The sequence below is a fragment of the Crotalus tigris genome, unplaced genomic scaffold, assembly GCF_016545835.1.
Source record: "Crotalus tigris isolate CLP2741 ecotype Arizona unplaced genomic scaffold, ASM1654583v1 scf7180000019084.41196, whole genome shotgun sequence".
NCBI classification, from domain to species: Eukaryota; Metazoa; Chordata; class Lepidosauria; order Squamata; family Viperidae; genus Crotalus; species Crotalus tigris.
In genome coordinates, this window is record NW_024097369.1 from 11,433 (window position 1) to 34,139 (window position 22,707).

General features: G+C 37.7%; 1 protein-coding gene across 1 annotated transcript; it reads right to left on the reverse strand.

Moving 5' to 3' along the window:
- Positions 1 to 2,134: 2,134 nt before the first annotated feature.
- LOC120315360 (histone PARylation factor 1-like) lies at positions 2,135 to 15,114 on the reverse strand. The gene is made up of 9 exons (XM_039359595.1): positions 15,023 to 15,114; positions 13,547 to 13,685; positions 12,986 to 13,145; positions 8,555 to 8,741; positions 7,459 to 7,557; positions 5,869 to 6,019; positions 4,246 to 4,333; positions 2,830 to 3,002; positions 2,135 to 2,368 (listed from the first exon to the last, which is right to left on the reverse strand). The coding sequence occupies exons 1-9, from the start codon at positions 15,025 to 15,027 to the stop codon at positions 2,237 to 2,239; spliced, it is 1,134 nt and encodes a 377-aa protein (XP_039215529.1). The 5' UTR covers positions 15,028 to 15,114; the 3' UTR covers positions 2,135 to 2,236.
- Between the last annotated feature and the right edge of the window lie 7,593 nt (positions 15,115 to 22,707).

The window sequence follows — 22,707 nt, forward strand, 5'->3', positions numbered from 1 at the left end:
TATTGCCGTCATGGTGCCCCAAAACATATAATATCTGATAGGGATATCCAATTTACCTCTGGAAAGCCTTTTTGGACCTCTTAGGTTTGGTTCAGGGACTGTCATCTAGTCACCATCCTCAAACGAACGGGGGGACAGAGCGAATGAACTCAGTTCTGGAACAGTACCTCCATTGTTTTATTAATTAGGACAATTGGACTGATCTATTGCCATTTGCTAAAGTGGCCTAAAACAATGCAGTACATTCCAGTACTGGGTTCACTCCTTTCCAAATGGCAAATGGCCAGTGTTTTCTTCCAATGCCTCAATTGCCAGCCAACAAACCTGCATTCCTTCTCTAAAAGAGTAGGTCCATCAATTGCAAAACATCTGGTTTGTAGTTAGGAAAGCCCTGGATGAGGCTAGGGAAGTTTATAAAGCATAAGCTGACAAGAAAAGAATGGAACTTAAACCTTTCCGTGTTGGAGATCAAGTTTATCTGTCCACTAGATTCTTACAATCATTGCAGCCATCAAAGAAGCTGGGGCTAAAGTTTGTTGGTCCGTTTCCTATTAAACGCATTATTAATTCTATTACAGCGGAGCTGGAACTCCCTAAGACAGTGGTTCTCAACGTTTGTGTGACGGCGACCCCCGTCACACAAATGTTCTGCACATGCGCGGCGCCGCCCCGAGGAGAGAAAATGGCAGATCGCCTTCTTTGGCGACCCCCGAAAAATGGTCGATCGACCCCAAATGGGGTCGCGACCCATAGGTTGAGAACCGCTGCCCTAAGAGTTCAACACAAATCCATACAGTTTTCCCACTGTAGCCTATTGAAACCTGAGGTCACCTCCAAACTACAACCTGTGACCACCCTGGCTCCCCAACCTATTATGGTTGAGAGTGAGCAACAGTTTGAAATTAAGGATATTTTAGATTCTCGTAAACACCACGGATTCACACAGTACTTAGTGGCCTGGAAAGATTTGCCTGAGTCACAGAATGAGTGGGTTTATAAGAAACGTCAGGGCCCCTAGATTGCTTAATTGATTTCATGCACGTTATCCAAATAAACCTGATTAATGTGGTTCTTTTTTGTTTTCCTTTTCTCCTTCCTGTTCCATTTTACTGGTGGATTTGTCTTTCTATTAGGGGAGGGCGAATGTCAGAGCCTCTCAAACGTATTTGCCTTTAATTTTTCCTTTTTTCCCTTTCTTGCTTTTGCCTATGTATTTTCGGGGCCTGTTATACTGTTGTGGGAGGGTGCTTGCAGGGGAATTATTATCTACTTTGTTCTAATCTGTGTGAAATGCCCTCCCTCCTCGGGTATGAGGAATGTGATCTGAAAACTTCTGCCTTATCTCCAGATGAAGGCACCTGAAACCATTGAGAAACGAAACTGTGAGAGACCTTGAGAAGCCCACTAAATCTCCAACTTCTCATAATACAGTGGCACCTGTGGATTGGCTGGATTTCAACCAGACAATTGGACATTGGGGGGGGGAGGAGTTGTGAATTGCCTTTTTTATGTAATCCTTTAGGCTCCAAATCTCAGACTTTGCTTCGCTCTCTTGCCATCATTAACTCTCAATAAAAAGTTCCTTTTGTGACAATGCCTATTTCAAAAGTTGTGCTTTCTTGGGAGATCTAGTTGAGGCAGGTCCATACAGCTCCGGAAGAAACCCTATACACAGGTGTCAAATTCACATGACGTCATGTGTCACATGACGTATCGTGATGTTTTTTGCCTTTGCGGAGCCAGGGTGGGCGTGGCCTACGCATGACGCATCCAGTCCGTGGGATGTCAAACTGACATTTCAGAAAAATGGTTGCCCAATCTCTTCTTAAAAACTTCCAGTGTTGGAGCATCCACAACTTCCGAAGACAAGCTGTTTCACTGATTAACTGTTCTAACTGTTAGGAAATTTCTCCTTAATTCTAGGTTACTTCTCTCCTTGATTAGTTTCCATCCTTTGCTTCTTGTCCTACCTTCAGGTGCTTTGGAGAATGGACTGACTCTCTCTTCTTTATGGCAACCCCTTAGACATTGGAAACTTTTGAAAAAGTTTGTCTTCATAAAGCAACTTATTAAGGAATGTTCAGGGTTCTGCAAGAACAGCTTAAAAATAATTATTTTATGAATCTTCTCTAAAGGTTTTACTAGAAAAAATGTTTATTTATCATACAGTACACATTAGTAGAAAAAAATTAAAATTCATAAATAACAATAATATTTTACAGTATTTTAGTGTTTATCATGCTGCAAGTAGATCTACCTTCTCTTTTCTTCTATTAGCTAAGTGAGCTTCAATTATCTCTGCAAACAGATTTCTTTTCAGCAGACTATATGCAAGAGGCAACAACTGGCTGATAATCTTGTGAAAATACTGCAAAAAAATTAAAAGACAATGGTAATGGTTTTACTGAAATTGATAATGCATTTCAGAGCAACATAAAATGCTATAGTTTTTCATTTCTACCTTTTTCTCAATTTCTTAAGCACTGAAATCATTACAGATACCTATTCTCTAATGAACCTTTGTCTATAGAGATTTTCAGTCATCCAAGTCATGGTTGTCCCAAATGTGCTTTTTCAAAAGACAACTGGACTTTGTTTTTCCTTGAAGACATTTTGCTTCTCATCCAAGTAGCTTAAGTTCTGTCTGAACTGAAGAAGCTTCTTGGATGACAAGAGAAATGTGCTCAAGGAAAAACAAAGTCCAGCTGCCTTTTGAAAAAGCACCTTTGGGACTGCTGAACCTTTGGAGTCATTTGTTTCAGAGCCACATATGACAGAGACAATGATTCAGGTCTCAAACAATTACTACAGAGAAAAACATGAACTTACATGTGACCCATAGCAGAAGAGGTCTATGCCCAGTTCATATCCCATTCCATAGTCACATTCATCATTAGCAAACTGAACAAAAGTTAACATTTCCTGTATAGGAGCAAAGGCTTTCAATCTCTTGTCATCATTAGGAGCATCTGCAATGGTTTTACAAATTCTTTTGAGATTTGCTACAAAGAAAAAGATTCCATGAGAACTATATTACAATATAGTCTAGGACTATGCAATTTTTTAAATTTGATTTTGGAGAGATGCCTTTGGGATGCACAGGAACACAAATTGCAGCTGCCTGCAATTCATTAAAGCAGTTGCAATCTGTTTCTAGGATTGGAAAGTTTGTGCTTCACACTGTTTTACATTTGGAAACACCTCTCCCAAATCAAATAAGCACTGCACATTCTCTATATATTCTCTTTACAGTCAATATGTGTATTATTTTAAAAGAAAACCCCATTAATTGCATAATACAGTGATGGCAAACCTTTTAGAGACCAAGTGCCCAAACTGCAACCCAAAACCCACTTATGTATCATTGGGTGCTGGGTGGGCGTGGCCCATTGGGTGGGTGTAGCCAATTAGGTGGCGTGGCCCATTGGGTGGGCATGGCTGCAGTGGTAATGGCAGACTGGGTGGGACTAAAAAGTTCAACCAATCAATTCCAACTTTGCGAGATCTTTTTTTTCCCGCGAGAAGTTGAAATTGATTGATTGAACCTTTTTTTTTTTTTTTTTTTGCACATGGTGGTGGAGGCCTAAAGCGAAAAGGTTTTATAAAACCCAGCTGAAGGCATAGGACTGGGGTGACGGCATGCGTGCCATAGGTTCGCCACCACAGGCATAATATATGCTAATCTGTACCACAAATCTTCCATGACTTTGATAGTATCATATTCTGGTGAATATCAATATAAAATGGAGGTTAATTAGTATTATTTTCCATCACCTGTCTTATAAAATAAGTGCAGACGTATAACCTAAACTCCCACTAAAACCAATGAGACTTAAATCATGACAATGGTCCCACCAATTTAAAATGGAATTAAATGCAATCAATTTAAATCTAGCCTAATGAATTTCAGGACAGACATTTGGTTGTTGCTAGAGCAAAGACTACTACAATGCTTTTAATGATAGGCTCAGTGTAAGTACATCTTGTCTTAATACAATTATATGTACTATGGAATTCTGTTTTTATAAATGACCTTATTAGATAAAAACATGAGGAAAAATCTAATTACTACCTTTTTTTAAAAAAAATTATTTCTGTCCACTCTCATAGACTCTGGGAAAATATTTTCATTACTTCTCTTTAAAGGCATTTGGTTATAGTCAGATGCCCAAATGCACACCATTAACAATGGCTCAATTGAAGTTTTACTAATTTTGTATTTTGAAAAAACTATAGAATACCTACCATTTGTTTCAGGAAGTTCTCTGTATCCAACATTATTCTTATCTACAGGAACAACTAAACCACCTCCATGGAATGTCTTTGTTACTACCTGTTTTGAAAAAAAAACCCTAAGTACTTTACAAACCATAACGTTAGATATTTTGTGCAAATACACTAGTCTTCAAATACCAAGCATATGTTTTGCTTTTGTTGTTTAATTGATTAATGTCAAGTACACATTTAAATAAGGATATCCTGCTAATTTGAAAGATAAGAAAAGATTCCTAGGTAAATTTATTATTGCCTAGGGATTCCACTAATAATTATTCTCTAATGTCACCTCTCCTATCTACTGCATTATTAAACAAATGGCAAGCTTATAGACTAGACAGTAGTAGGCAAATTAAGTGGGCCTAAGAGGAATCATTTATCAGGGCTGCATCGTATTTCCTAACAAGCAACCAAATGCCCTATCGAAGAAGAAGAGCTAACTCTGGCTGCATCTCATAACCACAAGAAGAAGTTATCTGCATTCAGAACAGTAGGATTTTGTTTATTTCTCAATTCATGCAACAAAAACAGTGGTAACAAATTCAGTGAGAATGCTGGTGATTTTACTTGCAAGATGGCTATAAAGAGTTTTAAGGAGCTCTACCAAATTGTGTAGATTCTTGTGGAAAAGGCAATTCACCACTAGAAAGAATTTAGCTGATCTTGTGCAGATATAATGGTGACAGATGTTCATCTATTTATTGTTAGTGAAATAAAACAACCATCCTACAGTCAATCCTCATTTATCAACCACTGTTGGAACCAGCAACTTGGTCATTAAGTGAAGTGGTTGCTAAGCTTTTACTGAGTACTAGTTTTAATATTTGTAAGCTATGCTGCCCAGAGTTGTCTCAGATGAGATGGGTGGCACATAAATTTAACAAATAAATAAATAATAAATTGTGCGTATGATTTTACTTCAGCTTTCCTTTGTTTTACAGATCTGCAAAGGTCATAAATGCAGGAGCTAGTTGCAAAGTTATTATATCATCATGTTCGTAACTACGAACAGTCATTAAACAAGGACTACTTGTAGTAACTATGCAATATAAAAATCTTTATACACAATAGTGATTAAAATAAAATAAACAAAAAATCCCAAATTCCGTTTCATGGAAAGATAATATACATTTATATGTTGGTTACGTTTTCCCCTCCAAATTGTATTAACATATGCTATAGTTTGAAACCAATGTAAAACACCAAATCATAAAGAATCCTTAAATTTGTTACAATGTCAGCCCAGAAAATCTGATATCCAAATCTAAATATTATCTGGAATCCAATAAACATAAAATAAATATTTTTTGATTAATTACATTCTTAAATTGTACATATAGTTTACATTTTTAAGACTGGATGGGAACTGAGAACTAAAGTTTTTCACCCCATTTCTGATAGAATATGCCTTAAAGTTATCTATAATGTTTAAAGCATGCTTGTTTCCATTTCCTTTTACTGTGCTGACCCCAAGAATTAATTGTGATTCTCTGATTTGGTAAGAGACTTAGGAGTAAACATATTTTAACACAAGCCAGGAAAAAGATAAATGTTGTATTAGAGTTTACTGAGTTTGTAAAAATCAAATCTTACCTTCTTATCTCGCTGTTTCATCTTCAAGCTTTTTTCTTCCAGCGAGTAACCCAATTGTTTTGCTGTTTTAGTTAGTTTTTCATCTGTGTCTCTTAATAAGCCACTTCTCTTTTTATTAGTCAGTTCTTTAAGCTTTTTAGACAAAAATAACCTGAAACAAAAGAACACAAATCTTACAGTTCTTTATCTTGAAAAGACTCAAACATGCCTTTTATAAGCTAACAGAAGCATTTCAAAACAGTACAATTAATAGAAATCCCAAAGGTTGTTGCTAAGTGTACCAGAATAGACTTCTAATGATCAGAAGTACTTGCAAATTATCAGAAATACTATGAAAAAGTTATAAAGAGATGGAAACATTTTTCATGTAATTCTATGAAAAGAATTTTACCAATGACTAATAGCTGTTTCTAAACGAACAGGCACCAGATAAAGTGTTCATCCATATCAATTTATAAAGATTATTAGATTTACATCAACTAATTTAATTTTCAAATAGCCTAAAATCAGGATGTTGATCTATTTTTATACTGTAACCGGACAAAGTTTTGATAATAACTTTCTCTTTAATTTTTTTTTAAATTGTATGCTGCTGCCTTTGAAGACTAAGTTTCCCCAGGAGAGCTTTTATATTAAAATAGTAATTAAAAGATAAAATATATATGTAAAACAACCCCGTAACTAGACTGATTCAAAAATTTTCTGTGAAACATACACTCTTAAGAATCACATTTTATGCTAAGCTGAGACAAACAAAAGCCAATAACAACATTTAAAAAGCTGTTATACATATTTGTCAGTAAACTGCTAAAAATGTGGCTGAATATATTTGGGCAAATAGCTGGAAAACTGATACTAAAATCATTTTTCACATCACTATATTCAGAAAGAATTATTAAATATGGAAATTTATATATACATCTTCCAATATTCCAACACAAACCTGTATATAAACTATGTGAAAGTTTCTTATAATGCTTTAATGAACAATGCAATCCATAGAAATATAACAGAAAAGCAGAATCCAGTCATATTTAGAAAATATTTTGCAGATTAAAAATATTACATGTCTCCAAAATATTCTCAAATTAGTATATAGAAGCAAATAACATGTATCTAAACTATTCTACTGAGCTACAGTATTTGAAAAAGAAATTTTGAGAACCAAACTAAGCATATTCCACCATTAAATTCTTAGCCAAGTACAAATTCCTGTCATAAATAAAACAGAAGTGCAGCAACTTTTTCTGGATCATGAGACTAGATTTTGACTTTCATAAACAGGGACTATATTGCAACAAATTTTTTACAAGGATTTACAGGATTCTGTTAACAGTGACTTATATTCAAACAATTTTAAAAGAGACAAGAATAAGCTTCACCCCAGTACTTCACCCACAAAATCATCTTCTCAAAGTAAGAACATGTACTGAAGTGGCAAGGAGTGTATTTTCCTAATTCAAGTGGTACAGAGCTACATAGCATTAGCTATATGTAAGTAAAAGGGGGGAAAAAAACCAATCCCTTCAAACTGAGACTGCTATTTCCAAATTAACCTCTTTTTAAAGGATGAAAATATTAAATTCTTACTTTACAGCAGCAAATATATTGTCACCAACTTGATAAATTGTACAACCTTTCTGGGTTTCAGTTTCACCAACCCACACTGGCAGTTGATCTGGTATATCCCTATAAAATATACAAGATATTTAGAACTGAACACATTTTAAGAATTAGAGCTGAAGCAGCTACGTTAATGTAGTTAGATTTCTCAAACACTATTTTTCCTACTCATAAAAGTATTTAAAAAGATAAATCACATATCAACTCCGGATATATGCAGGACTTACCCTTCAAACTGAAAATTTTTAAATTAATTTTTCAAACTGTAAATATTTCGTGTTTCAGACATGAGATTCCAATCAGTACATCATAAATTGCTTCCAGATCACATGATTTTTATGAAATCTACTTGACTACCCCAACACAGCTGGATCAGCATTGTCAGGAGGATGACTAGACTGTAAATTTACAATGTATCTAATAAGATCACAAATTTTATCAAGAATTATGGCATAGTCTTAATTAAAAAATATAAAGACAATATAGGTGAAAGCCTTGCAATTCACTACATTGGAAAACATAACTTTTTATGGAGAACAAATTTTACAAAAATACATCCACAATGCCTCTACATAATAAACATTTTGTATAATGAAGTCAGTATAATAATGAAAATAAATTCTATTCTATTGAATAATTCTAAATTTGTAAAAGAATTTTTTTTAAAAAAAAACAGTAAAATTAACTTTGAAAGCTAGGTTGTCTAAGTCAAAACTGGATGATAAGAAATACAATCTAGCAAACATACAATAGATTTTGAAGATACCAACTCTAAATTCACCGGGAAAATAAAATCAAAAATTCCCAAAGGCAAAATGCCTTTTATTCTATTCCAAAATATTCTTGGCAAGTACATATGAATTAAACATCCTAATGTCACACCAAGACAGACAACACAGCTTTTGATTATCTCGAAAAAATTAAGTTAGAAATGTTTTTCAACTTTATATCCTGCTGAATGAAAAGATCTTAGAAAGGAAATCCCTCATTGTTTTAAAGCAACAGCAGGAAGAAGAATATTAAAAGAACTATATCTCCTCTTCAGGGCCAAGGTATTTCTTACCTAAAATATCCCATATGAAATTGTGTTTTACTGTCTCCAACAATAATTGTCTGAAATTCAGGAGGATCATAAAAAAATCTCCAGTGAAGATTAAAATTTATTTCTTTTGATTTATTAGTATTGTGTTTTCCAGAAAGAATGTCATATGGTCCAACAAGCTGAAGTCCAATACTTGATTTGAGAGCATCTACAACATAAAAACACCTATTGTTTCATGATAATAACTGTCCATACCAAATATACATTTAAAATTATTTAAAAGGTGCTATTGTTTTATTTATTTGGCCACTATCCTTTCTGCTTCTAGGAAAGGTTGCATCTAACACTTGCTTTGGATTCACTTTCTCATTAAGCTCACAAAATAAAGTACTATTTAATTATTCTATTCAAATAGATTCCTGACAAACCTAGCAGACAACTTCGTCTTTCAAAAAGTAGAGAACGAACTAGGGGATTAGCCATTTTGGGTCTAATTCTCACTAACAGAGATGAAATGATGGAAGGCGTAGAAGCAACAGGAACCTTGTGGGGGGGAGTGAACATGCAATATTGGAATTCAACATTACAGAAGCACAAGCAATAGAACACAGTCAAACTAGAGTCTTGGACTTTAAGAGAGCTAATTTCAATAAACTTAGAGAGGGCTTGGGAAGGATTCCATGGATGAGAATCCTCAAGGGGAAAATAACTCAAGAAGCTTGGGAAATTTTGAAAAATGAGATAATAAAAGCCCAGTCTAGCACAATACCAACAAAGAAGAAAAATAACAGCTCTCAAAAGAAGCCAGCATGGCTGCATAAAGAACTCTCTGATAAATTGAAAGATAAAAAGGACAAGTATAAAAAATGAAAGAGGGGCACATAACTAAGGCAGAATATCAGCAAATAGTCCGAGCCTGCAAAGATGAAGTGAGGAAAGCTAAGGCTAAAAATGAACTAAGGCTTGCAACCAAAGTCAAAAATAACAAAAAAAGCTTCTTTCAACATGTAAAAAACAAGAAAAAAATGAAGGAAATGATTGGTCCATTAGTGGGGGAAAGTGGCAATAAGGTGACAAGCAACAGGGAGAAAGCAGAACTATTTAACTTGTTTTTTGCATCTGTCTTTACACAAAGGGAAAAAACAGATCACCCTATCAAAAATAGTGCCATAAGAAACAGAATAGAAACACAAGTTAAGATAGGCAAGAAAATGGTAAGTGATACCCTGTCCAGCCTAGACAAGTTCAAATCACCAGGCCAGATGGATTACACCCCAAGATTCTCAAGGAATTGGAAGATGTGATCTCAGAACCACTGAACTATATTTTTCAAAGATCCTGGAACACTGGGGAACTACCAGAGGACTGGAAGAGAGCTGATGTACTTCCCATCTTCAAAAAAGGAAAAAAAATGGATCCAGGAAATTACAGACCTATCAGCATGACCTCAATACCTGGGAAGATTCTGGAAAAGATAATCAAACAACGAATCAGTGAACACCTAGAGGCAAACAAAGTCATTTCCAAAAGCCAACATGGGTTTGTCAAAAATAGATCATGCCAGACAAACCTTATTGCATTCTTTGACCAAGTGACAAAATTAGTGGATCAGAGGAATGCTGTTGATATAATTTACTTGGACTTCAGTAAGGCATTGGATAAAGTAGATCACAACCTACTACTTGATAAGATAGAAAAATGTGGGTTAGACAGCATCAGCACCAGATGGATTGGTAGCTGGCTGACCGGCTGTACTCAGCGTGTGGTCCTCAATGGAACCGCATCTACATGGAGGAAAGTGTGTAGTGGGGTGCCCCAGGGCTCTGTTCTGGGCCCAGTGCTCTTCAACATCTTCATCAACGATTTGGACGAAGGGATAGATGGGGAACTCATCAAATTTACAGGACACCAAGCTGGCAGGAATAGCCAACACTCCAGAAGACAGACTTAAGATACAGGAGGATCTGGACAGACTTGAACATTGGGCACTAGCTAACAAAATGAAATTCAATGGTGAAAAAAGTAAAGTTCTACATTTAGGCAAGAAAAACCAAATGTACAGGTGGCAAACTTTTTAGAGACCGAGTGCCCAAACTGCAACCCAAAACCCACATATTTATTGCCTGGTGCCAGGTGGGCGTGGCTCACTGGGTGGGTGTGGCTTTGGTGGTCATGGCAGATTGGGTGGGTGTGAACAAGGTGGGTGTGATCACCTTGATGTTGCTCGTGGGGAGGGATGCCTGTGGGGGCTGAGCAGGGTTGGGGGAGATCCAGGGGGTCTCTGGCAGATGGGGTGGTGGGCAGGAGGCTCGCCCTGCTGGGTGAGGCGAGGCAAGGTGAGGCAGGGCAGGGGTGCCATTGTCACAGGGCAAGGTGAGGCCGGGATGGCTGCTGCCTGACACCATTGGCTCCTGCACACAGAGACCAGCGAGCGCATGGGTGTTGGGATGCATCTGGCCATGTGGGACCTCAGCGAGTTAGTGGGTGGCTGGTTGAAGAGGAACGGTTGCCATTTTTGGGGTATGGCGCGTGTGCCCACAGAGAGTGCTCTGAGTGCCGCCTCTGGCACGCGTGCCATAGGTTCGCCACCACTGGTATAGGGGATACATTGCTCAACAGTAGTAACTGTGAGAGGGATCTCGGAGTCCTAGTGAACAATCACTTAAATACGAGCCAGCAGTGTGCTGCAGCTGCCAAAAAAGCAAACACAGTGCTAGGCTGCATTAGCAGAGGGATAGAATCAAGATCACATGAAGTATTAATACCACTTTATAATGCCTTGGTAAGGCCACACTTGGAATACTGCATCCAGTTTTGGTCACCACAATGTAAAAAAGATGTTGAGACTCTAGAAAGAGTACAGAGAAGAGCAACAAAGATGATTAGGGGACTGGAGGCTAAAACATATAATGAATGGTTGCTGGAATTGGGTATGTCTAGTTTAATGAAGAAAAGGATGGGGGGGGGCATGATAGCAGTGTTCCAATATCTTAGGGGCTGCCACAAAGAAGAGGGAGTCAAGCTGTTCTCCAAAGCGCCTAAAGGCAGGACAAGAATCAACAGATGGAAACTAATCAAGGAGAGAAGCAACCTAGAACTAAGGAGAGATTTCCTGACAGTTAGAACAATTAACCAGTGGAACAACCTGCCTCCAGAAGTGGTGAATGCTCCAACACTGGAAGTTTTTAAGAAGAGAGTGGACAGCCATTTGTCCAAAATGGTATAGGGTTTCCTGCTTGAGCAGAGGGTTGGACTAGATGACCTCCAAGGTCACTTCCAACTTTACTACTACTATTACTATACTACTACTACTACTATTACTACTACTACTACTACTATATAGCTGCTTAGCTCACCACACTGACCCTGGGCAGCCAACAACAGTTACAGTATAAAACACAATCAACAATGAAAATAACATAAACCATCAGTCAAGGCAAAAACAAAACAAACTTCAATTAACGTAACTACTTCCCGGTTATGTTTCAAAAAGGTTGGAGAAAATAAAGACTTTGTAACTAAAACCAAAGTATTGGATCTCTGATCTACATTACATGAAAAGTTCTGGGTTTGACTGTTTCCTACAGCCAATTTTAAATACATAAAATTAAATATATTGAATATGCAAAACAGTTATTGTTTTCATATAATGTATGCTTTTAAAAAAGAACACCTATCTATAATTCTCGCTGTTCCCAAAGATTAGGGTCAAATCCTTAAAAAACCAAAATTGGTTTGTCCATGCAGAGAGTATAATTCAGCCATATATATGTATGTGTGTGTGTGTGTGTGTGTGTGTGTGTGATTATTAGAAATAAGCCAAAATACATTTTATATTACATGTGGAAAGGACTACTAGCGATATTAAATAATATCAAACCACAGTATGAACCAAAGCATTCTTCTAGACCACCAGAAGGGACTGAAAGACATTGTGTTATGGTGGTTTCCCTCTTTTTTGTGTGGTCAAGTCCAATATGTATTGACAGGAAGAAGTCAAGTGAGCCAATCAGGCACAGTTGGCATGTTCCAGATGTCATCAATTAAGCAATGTCACCTAAGAAGTGTACCTTCTTGGTCACAACACCTTCTAGAGAGCTATTTCCTCCCCTCCATATTGTCTCCACCCTAGTTATGTTCAAAAGAGCATTAAAAACCTGGTTCTTTCCACAGGAATTGGGTTAAAATGGGTGGCAAGTTTGTATTTTAATGTCTGTTTTTCTGGAGGGTGAGGGTAGACTTGTTTATTTTAATTGTATTACTTTTACTGTATGCCACCCAGAATCATTATACAATTAGGTAGCCTCATAAATTTCTAAAATACCAGAATTTTGAAGATATTGTTACGCCTAAAATAAAATTGTACACAAACACAAAAATACATCTATTTATCTATACATCTACACAGAAAAATAAACACTCATATAAAGAAGATAAACATTTAAGACCTACCACATGGCTTGTCAGGTTCCAATTCCTCACAGAATTTCCAGAAATGATAGAAGTCTTCAGGCATCTTGAGCCGGTAATAGCTTTCAATTTCTTGGCGAATACAATCAGAGACATCTGCTGTGTCAGCTTGTACATTTTTTACTTCTTTAATGCTTTCACCCTACCAGTAAACAGAAAATCAAGGAAGAAATAAATTCATACATTTATCATTTTAAGACAAGGAAAAGAAGCCAAAAGTCGAATGTAATCTGTGGGCTAACTTCTGATCTGTAGCAGATAAAGTGGTGCAGTAAGAAGTAAATAAGCAGCAAAGTGAATATATACAATTCTCCATATTGTTTATGTGCAACTGTTTACAGATTCAAACTAAGAAAAAAATACGCTAAGTTAAAGGAAGTTCTATCCTAAGACATCCCTGCTTCTAAGTAACAAGTGATGAGACCAAAACACTTTGTATGAATTAGTAACATTTGTTATTGTATCAAAGATCCTGAGGATGGGAGACAAAACCTCCAGATCTTGGATAGTGTGGGAATGGAGATGGGGAGATATTACCAATACCTGCTTTTGTGCTTCTGCATGACATCTCTGCTTCCTACCTCCAGCCATTCTGGTACCTGTTGTGGCCATTGCTATATTCTGTCTTTTGCGATTGTAACATTTTCCAAGTTCTCCTTGTGATGCCATTGCACAAAAGTTTCTATGTCAATCAAGAATAGAAGAGGATAAGACAGGGCATGCATACTGCAATTTGGGTAGCTAATAAAGGTTAAAGATTTTGGTACAAAAACTAATAAAGGAGCAAGCAACACATTGTAGTATTGCTCATAAACTGTTAACATCATAATTTGATGTTTACTTTTAAGCAAGTACTACTGAACTGAATGGGAGCTTCCAGAAAACATAGGGATATGTTGTGATTTTAGACATATTCTTGCTCAGGAATAGGCCTCATATCTTATATAGGAAAACTGCATTAAATCAATGCTTCTAACTACTATTGTAATAATATGCTAGATATTTATATTGCTAGGTTCAAAATAATTATATGGAACATTTTCCATTTTGATTCCTTCAGATAAATTGATTCCAACTCTCACTATCCTGAGACAGCATAATCATAATTAGAAACAGGTGTTTTAGTTAACATATTTGGAATGAATCAGATTTAGCAAACGTGTTTTAAATAGGCAAAATAATAATAAATAAGCTGACTATGCCCTGAGAATATCTTTAAAGTAAATTACACTTTTGTACTTTTCAAAATAAGCTCCACTGAACTCTGTAGAATTTCTATCAAAGCTAATGTAAATTTCTATAAAGCAAATACTTTATTATATCAGTCATAAACCCCAACAGTGAGAAAGGCAGACTTGTTTGCACCACAAAAAAATGAAAATGAAAATGCGAGCAAACTCTGTTGAGAGCAGCTGTTCTGACCTTCTGACCATCAGTGCTAATACAGGCAAGAGGAAAGGAAAAAGCTCAAATCGAACGGATTGGAAGTAGCTGGAGGAGCTGTGTTAAGCCTGTTGTAGCAAGCTCATTTGAAAATTCTGTGGTACCTTAAAGGTTCACCTGAAGACTAGCCTGTAGCCACAAGTGTGTGTGCATATACAGTCATGCGTGTGTTCATCTTTAAGGCACCTCTAGAGGAACCGAGGAAACTGGGGCAATAAAAGAGGAGGGGAGGACAGAGGGAATCGCTAGGATACACACGGTAGTCTGAAGGAACATATATAGAAACGAGTACTACTGAACCCACGTTTCCTTACATTTTTATTACAACACACAAAACACCCACCGCCTCTACACTATTTTACAGAGGGGGAAAAAGGAAGAGGAAGGGAAGAGGAGAAAAACAGCAGCTTATAAAAAGGAAAAAAATTGGAAGGAGGAAAAAAACAGCGGAAGAGACAGGGAACAAAACAGGCGGCAACTATTAGAAATAAGAGTGAAAAACAGACGAATTAAAAATAAACGGCCAGCAAACTAATTTACATCCCCCCCCCACACACAAAAAACAAGTCTCCTTACGACATCAAAACGAAGCGATTATCCGCTCCAATTCGCACTTCTCGCACTTTCTCACGGAAGCGGAACTAAATAATGTCACAGCAGAGTGGAAAACGGCGAGCGGAGTCTCCTGTGTTACTGCCCGGCTTCGTGGGAAATAGTGCCTCTGCCTTCAGGGAGGGGGAATTGCTGTCGGCACTTTTTTCCCAAGAAAGGAGTTCAGCCGTACCTCATCTCGAGTCGTCTCTGTTTTGAGAGTACGGAGATAACAGCGGCTTCTCTTCTGCTGCACCTTTAAAGATGTAGGTCAGATGAATAATAGAGTCTGTGGCTGTTGTCGTAGCAGAATTTCTGATGTAGAGAAAAGTGTATATATGCACCTCCATGTGAATGCAATTTACCACTTTATAACCAGACTCCTGTAAATTTATTTTAAATAAACAATGATAGAATTCCAAGCGTTGTTGGTATACAAGACTTAATTTTTTTGCCTGTTTTGTATTTCCCCCTCTATGGCTTTAATACATTTTGTCAAAATAAAATCGGAAGAAGGCAATAAAATATGCTAACTGATATAGAAAAAAAATGCTTTCAGATGAGGAAAAATAGGAACAATAGGACTTAGATTTATATACCAGCCCATAGTGCTTTACAATACTCTCTCAGTGGTTTACAATATCAGCATATTGCCCCCAACAATTTGGGTTCTCATTTTACCAACCTTGGAATGATGGAATAATAATAATAATAATAATAATAATAATAATAATAATAATAATAATAATTTGTTATTGCACTGTTTCCTCTGTCAACAATACTGAATAACTCAGGACATGGTTATCAAACATCAAAAACATCTGCTAGACTATCCCACCTCCTTTACATGGATGATCTGAAGCTGTATGGAAAAACATCATCTGAAATAGAATCGCTGCTCAACACTGTCCGTATATATAGCAAAGATATTGTAATGGAGTTTGGCTTGTACAAATGTGCCACACTTACTATCAAACAAGGAAAAATAGTGAAAACTGAAGGAATCAAGATGCCCCACGAAAATAACATTAAGAGTCTGGATGAGGAAGAGTACTACAAATACTTGGGTATCCTTCAAGCTGACAACATCAAGCACAATGAAGTCAAGAAAAAGATTAGAGGTGAATACATCAAGAGAGTGAAGAAGATCTTAAAATCCAAACTCAATGGAGGAAATACCATAAAGGCAATCAACACCTGGGCAATCCCAGTCATTAGGTACACAGCTGGAATAGTGGACTGGAATCAAGCAGAACTAAAAGCAATGGATAGGCAGACCAGAAAAATAATGACAATGAATCATGCCCTTCATCCACGCAGTGACATTGATAGACTTTATATACCAAGGCAAATAGGTGGGCGTGGAATGCTACAAGTACATCAGATGGTTGAAGAAGAAAAAATGGCTTTGGCAGAATATCTGAAGAACAATGATGAAGATGCACTGAAATTAGTATATCAGGAAGGCTTACTAACTACTGGAGAGACCAAACTGGCCTACAAGAAAGACCAAATGAAGAACAGAATAGAGGCATGGGAAGACAAAGCACTAAATGGCCAATACATGAAAAAAATAGCTGGGAAAGCAGATAATAATAAAACCTGGCAATGGCTAAGAGCAGGAAAATTGAAGAAAGAGACCGAGGGACTAATTCTGGCTGCAGAAGACCAAGCCTTAAGGACAAATGCATACAAAGTCAAAATTGAGAAGACAGCAGCAGACAGTAAGTGCCGCCTATGCAAAGAAGCTGAAGAAACAGTGGACCACTTGGTAAGCTGTTGCAAGAAGATTGCACAGACTGATTACAAGCAGCGGCATGACAAAGTAGCAACAATGGTGCATTGGAAGATCTGCAAACAATATCATTTGCCTGTAAGCAAAAACTGGTGGGATCATAAAATAGAGAAAGTCATAGAAAATGATAAAATTAAAATGCTCTGGGACTTCAGAATTCAAACAGACAAGCAACTGCAACATAACACCCCAGACTTAACAATTGTCGATAAGAAAGACAAAAAAGTCTGGATAGTGGACGTGGCAGTGCTGGAGACAGCAGAATAGAAGAGAAAGAACTGGAGAAGATAACAAAATACAAAGACCTACAAATAGAAATAGAAAGACTGTGGCAAAAGCAAGCAAGGGTAGTATCAATAGTCATAGGCTCCTTGGGTGCAATCCAAAACAACTGGAGCACCACTTGAACACCATTGGCATTGACAAATTCGCTATTAGTCAATTGCAAAAGGCGGCCTTACTAGGAACTGCTTCCATCCTGCGCCAATACCTGTAATACCATCAAACATCCACATCTGCCTATCCCAGGTCCTGGGTAAGGATTCGATAGGTAGACAAAATGCCAAATCCAGTCTGAACATCTGGCTGACTGTGCGATGATCCATAATAATAATAATAATAATAACCCCCAGTGAGGCACTACCTTGACGTGGTTGTGGGGCTTGTGTACTCTGAGGAAGATGAGAGCTATGCCAGAGGTTCAACCATACTGGACAGGTCTCATCAGAGGAGTCAGACAAAGAGTGTCTCTCACATAAAAAATATGGTGAGACGTAAATTTCAGAATGCCATACCGGCTCGGACGTCGCCCGGGTTAACAAGGTCCGCACTAGATATTGGAGTTCCTGGATATCTGTTGAAAAATGGGTTACAGGACTCAGGACTGTTGGCTGAGCAACCAGGGCCAGCAGCTGCAGAACTACTGGAAGAAAAGGTCTTTACCCGTCGCAGATACACAGTGATGGAAAACAAAGAAATAATGATCTGTTACTACAGATCAAGTCCAACAAGAAGAGGATATCTAAAACGAATGCACCAGTTCTGGAACGAACAACATCCAGAATCAGAAATAACAGAACAGAGACTAGCAGATCAACGCCGATTTATAACACGAAATAAAGTATTCACAGAAACAGAATTGGACGAACTGCAAAGGTTTACCCAGAGCACAGAAATCAAAGCCTTACCAGAAGTAATCCAGAATGTAGAGGCAAAGCAGGGGGAGTTGGCAGTGAAGGAATCCAGCAGAGCTATACAACTGTTCTCATTTGGAAACCAGGCACCTCTTCCTCAGAAAGAACAAAACCCTCTAACTAAAGAAATAAAAGAACTGAAACAAAGAATAACTGAGCATCTAGAACAGCACAAAAACAACAGAATAAGGCTACCTGCATTGAAGCTTGTTCCAAAGACACAGCTAGCACAAGCATTAAAAGATGCAAATACTGCAATAGCAAGTATAAGCACCAATTCACTGCAAGAAACAAACCAGCTAATGTACAGCACAGCTGCAGTTATAACTGAATACCTGGGATGCAAAATCAACAAAAAAGAAAAACAAACAGTGCACCAGAAAAATGGAAGGTTAGACTAGAAAATAAGATCAGCAAGTTAAGATCACATGCAAGCAAGCTAGAACAGATGAAAGAAAAGAAGCTGAAGAACAAGAAGACCAAAGAATACCTAATCAAGAAATACCACTTAGAAACAAGGAAGATCAAGGAAGCACTGGAAATAATAAAGCAACAAATAACAGCTATAGCCAGGAAAATCAGTAGATATGAAGCTCGAATTGCAAACTATAGGCAGAACCTCCAATTTCAATCCAATCAGAAACGTTTCTACCAATCCATCAATGGAGAAACTGCAAGGAATCAGTCAGTACCTGACAAGGAAGAAACAGTGCAGTTCTGGAAGCAGATATGGATAACCCAAAGAAATACAACAAGGATGCGGCTTGGTTAAAAGAGGTGGATGCAAATAAAACAGAAGTTGAAATGAAAGAACTAGTAATAACAACAAAAATGGTAGAAAAAAGAGCAAAGAAAATCAAAAATTGGTCAGCACCAGGTGAAGATGAACTGCATGGGTTTTGGTTGAAACATCTAACTGTTATACACCCACTCATTGCCAAACAGTTCAACAATATACTACAAGGAGGAGAAATTGAAAAGTGGCTAACAACTGGAAAACCTACCTAATAATGAAAAATCCAGCAAAAGGGGCAACACCAGGTAACTACAGGCCAATTACCTGCTTACCAACAACTTTCAAATTACTAACTGGTGTAGTAGCTGATGCAGTGCAACAGCATCTAGTTGAAAACAATCTCTTTCCACCTGAGCAGAAAGGAAACCGCCCCAATAGCAGAGGAACAAAAGATCAACTCCTAATAGACAAAATGATCTTGGAAAACTGCAAGAGAAGGAAGACCAACCTGAATGTGGCATGGATTGACTACAAAAAGGCATTTGACTCTCTGCCACATGATTGGATAATAAAGTGCCTAGAAATAACAGGAGTCAGTAGAAACATCAGAAAATTTGTGCAAAGATCGATGGCACAATGGAAGACACAGTTGCAGATCAATGGTGAGAGGCTGGGAGAGGTTAATATCAAGAGAGGAATATTTCAAGGAGATTCATTATCACCATTACTATTTGTTATTGCACTGTTTCCTCTGTCAACAATACTGAATAACTCAGGACATGGCTATCAAACATCAAAAACATCTGCCAGACTATCCCACCTCCTTTATATGGATGATCTGAAGCTGTATGGAAAAACATCATCTGAAATAGAATCGCTGCTCAACACTGTCCGTATATATAGCCAAGATATTGTAATGGAGTTTGGCTTGGACAAATGTGCCACACTTACTATCAAACAAGGAAAAATAATGAAAACTGAAGGAATCAAGATGCCCCACGAAAATAACATTAAGAGTCTGGATGAGGAAGAGTACTACAAATACTTGGGTATCCTTCAAGCTGACAACATCAAGCACACTGAAGTCAAGAAAAAGATTAGAGGTGAATACATCAAGAGAGTGAAGAAGATCTTAAAGTCCAAACTCAATGGAGGAAATACCATAAAGGCAATCAACACCTGGGCAATTCCAGTCATTAGGTACACAGCTGGAATAGTGGACTGGACTCAAGCAGAACTAAAAGCAATGGATAGGCAGACCAGAAAAATAATGACAATGAATCATGCCCTTCATCCACGCAGTGACATTGATAGACTTTATCTACCAAGGCAAATAGGTGGGCGTGGAATGCTACAAGTACATCAGATGGTTGAAGAAGAAAAAATGGCTTTGGAAGAATATCTGAAGAACAATGATGAAGATGCACTGAAATTAGTATATCAGGAAGGCTTACTGACTACTGGAGAGACCAAACTGGCCTACAAGAAAGACCAAATGAAGAACAGAATAGAGGCATGGGAAGACAAAGCACTACATGGCCAATACATGAAAAAAATAGCTGGGAAAGCAGATAATAATAAAACCTGGCAATGGCTAAGAGCAGGAAAATTGAAGAAAGAGACCGAGGGACTAATTCTGGCTGCACAAGACCAAGCCTTAAGGACAAATGCATACAAAGTCAAAATTGAGAAGACAGCAACAGACAGTAAGTGCCGCCTATGCAAAGAAGCTGAAGAAACAGTGGACCACTTGGTAAGCTGTTGCAAGAAGATTGCACAGACTGATTACAAGCAGCGGCATGACAAAGTAGCAACAATGGTGCATTGGAAGATCTGCAAAAAATATCATTTGCCTGTAAGCAAAAACTGGTGGGATCATAAAATAGAGAAAGTCATAGAAAATGATAAAATTAAACTGCTCTGGGACTTCAGAATTCAAACAGACAAGCACCTGCAACATAACACCCCAGACTTAACAATTGTCGATAAGAAAGACAAAAAAGTCTGGATAGTGGATGTGGCAGTGCCTGGAGACAGCAGAATAGAAGAGAAAGACTGGAGAAGATAACAAAATACAAAGCTACAGATAGAATTAGAAAGACTGTGGCAAAAGGCAGCAAGGGTAGTACAATAGTCATAGCTCCTTGGGTGCAATCCCAAAACAACTGGAGCACCACTTGAACACAATTGGCATTGACAAATTCGTTATTAGTCAATTGCAAAAGGCGGCCTTATTAGGAACTGCTTCCATCCTGCGGCGATATCTGTAATACCATCAAACATCCACATCTGCCTATCCCAGGTCCTGGGTAAGGACTCGATAGGTAGACAAAATGCCAAATCCAGTCTGAACATCTGGCTGACTGTGCGGTGATCAATAATAATAATAATAATGAGGCACTACACCCCCAGTGAGGCACTACCTTGACGTGGTTGTGGGGCTTGTGTACTCTGAGGAAGATGAGAGCTATGCCAGAGGTTCAACCATACTGGACAGGTCTCATCAGAGGAGTCAGACCAAGAGTGTCTCTCCCATAAAAAATATGGTGAGACGTAAATTTCAGAATGCCATACCGGCTCGGACGTCGCCCGGGTTAACAAGGTCCGCACTAGATATTGGAGTTCCTGGATATCTGTTGAAAAATGGGTTACAGGACTCAGGACTGTTGGCTGAGCAACCAGGGCCAGCAGCTGCAGAACTACTGGAAGAAAAGGTGTTTACCCATCGCAGATACACAGTGATGGAAAACAAAGAAATAATGATCTGTTACTACAGATCAAGTCCAACAAGAAGAGGATATCTAAAACGAATGCACCAATTCTGGAAAGAACAACATCCAGAATCAGAAATAACAGAACAGAGACTAGCAGATCAACGCCGATTTATAACACGAAATAAAGTTTTTACAGAAACAGAATTGGACGAACTGCAAAGGTTTACCCAGGGCAAAGAAATCAAAGCCTTACAAGAGTAGTTCAGAATGTAGGCAACCAGGGGATTAGGCAGTGAAAGAATCCTAAGAGATATATGACTGTTCTCATTTGGATAACGACAAACCGGCACCTCTTAGCCTCAGGAAGAACAAAACCCTCTAGCTAAAGAAATAAAAGAATTGAAACAAAGAATAACTGAGCATCTAGAACAGCACAAAAACAACAGAATAAGGCTACCTGCATTGAAGCTTGTTCCCAAGAAACAGCTAGCACAAGCATTAAAAGATGCAAATATTGCAATATCAAGTATAAGCACCAATTCACTGCAAGAAACAAACCAACTAATGTACAGCACAGCTGCAGTTATAACTGAATACCTGGGATGCAAAATCAACAAAGAAGAAAAACAAACAAACAGTGCACCAGAAAAATGGAAAGTTAGACTAGAAAATAAGATCAGGAAGTTAAGATCACATGCAAGCAAGCTAGAACAGATGAAAGAAAAGAAGCTGAAGAACAAGAAGACCAAAGAATACCTAATCAAGAAATACCACTTAGAAACCAGGAAGATCAAGGAAGCACTGGAAATAATAAAGCAACACATAACAGCTATAGCCAGGAAAATCAGTAGATATGAAGCTCGAATTGCAAACTATAGGCAGAACCTCCAATTTCATCCTGAATCAGAAACGTTTCTACCAATCCATCAATGGAGAACTGCAAGGATCAGTCGTACTTGACAATGAAGAAACAAGTGTAATTCTGGAAGCAGATATGGGATAACCCAAAGAAATACAACAAGGATGCAGCTTGGTTAAAAGAGGTGGATGCAAATAAAACAGAAGTTGAAATGAAAGAACTAGTAATAACAACAAAAATGGTAGAAAAAAGAGCAAAGAAACTCAAAATTGGTCAGCACCAGGTGAAGATGAACTGCATGGGTTTTGGTTGAAACATCTAACTGTTATACACCCACTCATTGCCAAGCAATTCAACAATATACTACAAGGAG